The sequence below is a fragment of the Rhagoletis pomonella genome, unplaced genomic scaffold (assembly GCF_013731165.1).
Source record: "Rhagoletis pomonella isolate Grant_MI unplaced genomic scaffold, Rhpom_1.0 Rhpom_scaffold_05654, whole genome shotgun sequence".
In the NCBI taxonomy this organism is placed as follows: Eukaryota; Metazoa; Arthropoda; class Insecta; order Diptera; family Tephritidae; genus Rhagoletis; species Rhagoletis pomonella.
Genome location: NW_023464192.1, coordinates 3,521 through 7,079, shown reverse-complemented (window position 1 = coordinate 7,079; position 3,559 = coordinate 3,521). Strand labels below are relative to the sequence as shown.

The window sequence follows — 3,559 nt, the reverse complement described above, 5'->3', positions numbered from 1 at the left end:
TATCGATGTATGCAGATGTATTCAAAATCAGTAACCTGTCAAACTAAAATTTGCAGATGTTCATGAAAGGTATGAAGCCTTCGGCATAGCCGAAGACAGCGCTGCTCTTACTTGTTTTTTGTTGAACTTTGACCTTAAAATTCAAGGTCGAGAAACTGTTTTTGAAGAATCTGAATAATTTTCCTATATTCATAAATATTTGGGCTTTATAATGCCGTTTAGTTTATGTCTCTATCTGGTTTGGATCGGGAGATATTTGATTTTGTCCATTTTTTCCCAAAACAGAACACAGCGGGGCGCCTTTAACAATTTTCTTTCGGAAAGCCATAACCGTCCTCTACGCCTGTGTATAGCAGCGGTGGGGAAGCTATGGGGTCTGAAACCACACATATTACACTAAGTGTATACGGCGGTTGTTCGACCCATCCTTTTCTATGGGATCACCGTATGGTGGCTGGCCCTAGAAAAGTCCACTTAAAAAGCAGATTGGATAGCGCGTATCATGTTAATCACGGGCGTCCTGCCCTCTACCCGCAGTATGTTGCAATGGAAGCGCACTTATCTATGCCTTGCTCTTCGCTATGCGCCATCCGATAGAAACGTGTACGTTTGTAATCGACATTTGCTCGTTCTCTGTGCTCGCCACTCCAGTATGTTTTAGCCTTCCGAGTTACAGGAGATTATCAACAACCAGTTATGTATTATAGGAGGTTCAACATAACCAGCATTGTCATAAAAATACGAATTAACGAGGGACCCAGCTTTTTCAATTAACAAGGTTTTTACAATGCACCTACGGATTGTTAAAAAATTTTAGATTTGGGAATTAACGGGGTACAAATTATCGCGATTCCACTAAGTACTTTTTTGTCTGCTCTGTAAAATTTCTTTGAAGGTGTCAGCAGGGCCCGAACCGCGGAATGCGTGACCGAATGATAACTCGTTTCGAATCGAAACGTATAAAATTATAGCTGTTTTCGCCCCAATTTAATTTAAATTGACGATGCGTACTCGCTATCGAATGCCGAAAATCAAATTTATGTCCGAGTTGCTTTCGATATCGAATGCCGCGGTTCGTGCCAAGGTATATACTCTTAAGTCGACGATTTGTTATCTCTAATTGACGTAGCCAAAAAGAGGATTAAACAAGTAATTTTTAGCAAAAAAAAAACCGACTTCAACTCCCATATAAAAAAAAATATATATATATATATCTCAGGATCCACTGATCGGATCTCAACCAGATTAGTTTGGGACCACCTCTGATGCAAAAAGAATTATCGAAATCGGTTGACGTGGTCCAAAGTTATGCGGTAACATACATAATCAAAAAAAAAAAAAAAAAAAAATATTCCGACGAACTGATAACCTCCTCCCTTTTTGGAAGTCGGTTAAAAAATACGATTTACGTAATCCGAGAATGCAGTTATAAAAAAAATAAAAAATCCATCGCTCGTAATGAATTAACTCCACTAGGCAACTTATTAAAAGTTGTCTTTCAATCAATTCAGGACTAGTATGGCTGCTTTATAAAATAATGCGTAAAGACATCGACAAAGTTGAAAAAGCGGTTTGCAAGTTCTCGTTTGCTTTCAACTGTCATCGTTGTTATTTGACAGCTATATTCTCATTTCGCAGAATTTTTCAGAGTAGCAACATCGTTTATTTTGGTGGCAGATTTTCTTTATGCAGATTTTTTAATTTTTTTAAACTTTTAAGAGCTTGCAAGGTTCGAACTTTCTTCTTTGCCGACATTTTACAAATGAAAAAGTATGCTGTCAAATGCCCAGTCATCAAAACTCTATCTCGCTTGCGAGAAAATAAATAGATTTTCAATCAGGTGAAGACGGCCAGTTAGGTAGGAGTCTTACACATCGTTAGCGTTGATGTGAAAACACGAAGGCAAAACTACACAATGGGATTTTCAGCACAAATTCTTGAGCTTAAGCTCACTCCATCACAAAGTTGAGTTGAGGCCCAGTGTGGACGTTTTGGCCGGCATTGTTGTAAACCATCCTTAAAAAACCAGATCGCGTTCATTCATAAGTAAATAGTAGTAGCAGTTCGGCACAGCTTCTTTCATTTCGTTGCTAAATAGTTAAAATTAACTAAATATTTGGAATTTAAGAGGCGCTAAAATGGATATTTCTTTATTTGATTGTATGTATAGACATTTACTGCATGGTGTAATAGCCATCTGCGAAAAGCTGGAACATCCATCGATAACATTGATGAGGACTTTCGCAATGGGCTGAAGCTTATGTTGCTGCTTGAAGTAATTTCGGGTGAAACCTTGCCAAAACCTGATCGTGGCAAGATGCGCTTCCATAAGATCGCTAATGTAAACAAAGCCCTGGATTTCATTGCATCGAAGGGCGTGCATTTGGTATCGATAGGCGCTGAGGAAATCGTTGATGGAAATCTAAAGATGACGCTGGGCATGATATGGACAATCATTTTACGTTTTGCTATTCAGGATATTTCCGTTGAAGAGATGACCGCTAAAGAAGGCTTGTTGTTGTGGTGCCAACGCAAAACGGCTCCTTATAAGAACGTCAATGTTCAAAACTTCCATCTGTCATTCAAGGCAAGAACCAAAATAATTAACAAATTATTAATTACAATTCCTAGACATGCATTAACACACAATTTATTTTATAGGACGGTTTAGCATTCTGCGCCTTGATTCACCGGCATAGGCCGGACTTGATTGATTATTCCAAACTCTCCAAAGACAATCCATTGGAAAATCTCAACACTGCCTTTGATGTTGCTGAGAAATATCTTGATATTCCAAGGATGTTGGATCCAGATGGTGAGTGAATTGCTTTGAAACTATCCCTTTATCTTTAAAAATCTTTTACTTTATATACTAACGTGAGTGCACTTGTATGTACATAATACACGACATATGTACCTTTTAAAATTAAAAATACATTCGTATGTGGATATGTATACATATTAGTATTTCTATATAAGACATTTCATATACACGCATAGATATTTCTGTATGAACATTGGGTTGCCTGACCAAAAGCAATTGGTTTTATAACATTGTTAATTACACTGGTTTACAGCAAAAATCTTCTATAGATGCCACTATCCAATTCCTATGTAGGATTGCTCGGTGATTCCGAAAATCGAAATAATTATTTTTTTCTATTTATAACTTTTCGAGTTATTTGCAATTTACCGCTATTCAGCTTAAACAAAAAGTGGTTTCACTTAATCACGTATATCTTACGAACCGATTAAATAACCGTAATACGAGATACAGAAAATGAAAGCAAATAAAATTCTCCATAAACCGTATATACATACATCACTTTTCGATAGCCCTGATAGTTTCTGAGAAATTAATTAATCATTTAAGATTTTTTGTTTTTTTTGGTGAACAAATTGAAAAGATTCAAACTTTAACAGGGAAAAAATTTAAAATTACACTGGATCACAAATTTTAGTTTGGTTTTTGTTTTCCAGGCGCCACTATCCAATTTCTTTCTAGAATTGCTCGGTGATTCCGAAAATCGAGTAAATTTTTTTTTATGGATACGTTTTC

The 3,559-nt window shown here is 36.6% G+C and overlaps 1 protein-coding gene across 1 annotated transcript; it reads left to right on the top strand.

Moving 5' to 3' along the window:
• Positions 1–2,170: 2,170 nt before the first annotated feature.
• On the top strand, positions 2,171–2,838 carry LOC118755222 (alpha-actinin, sarcomeric-like; the record flags this gene model as incomplete). Its single annotated transcript, XM_036490069.1, has 2 exons — positions 2,171–2,587; positions 2,662–2,838. Coding segments are annotated over 2 exons (579 nt in total), but the record flags the coding sequence as incomplete, so codon positions are not given.
• Between the last annotated feature and the right edge of the window lie 721 nt (positions 2,839–3,559).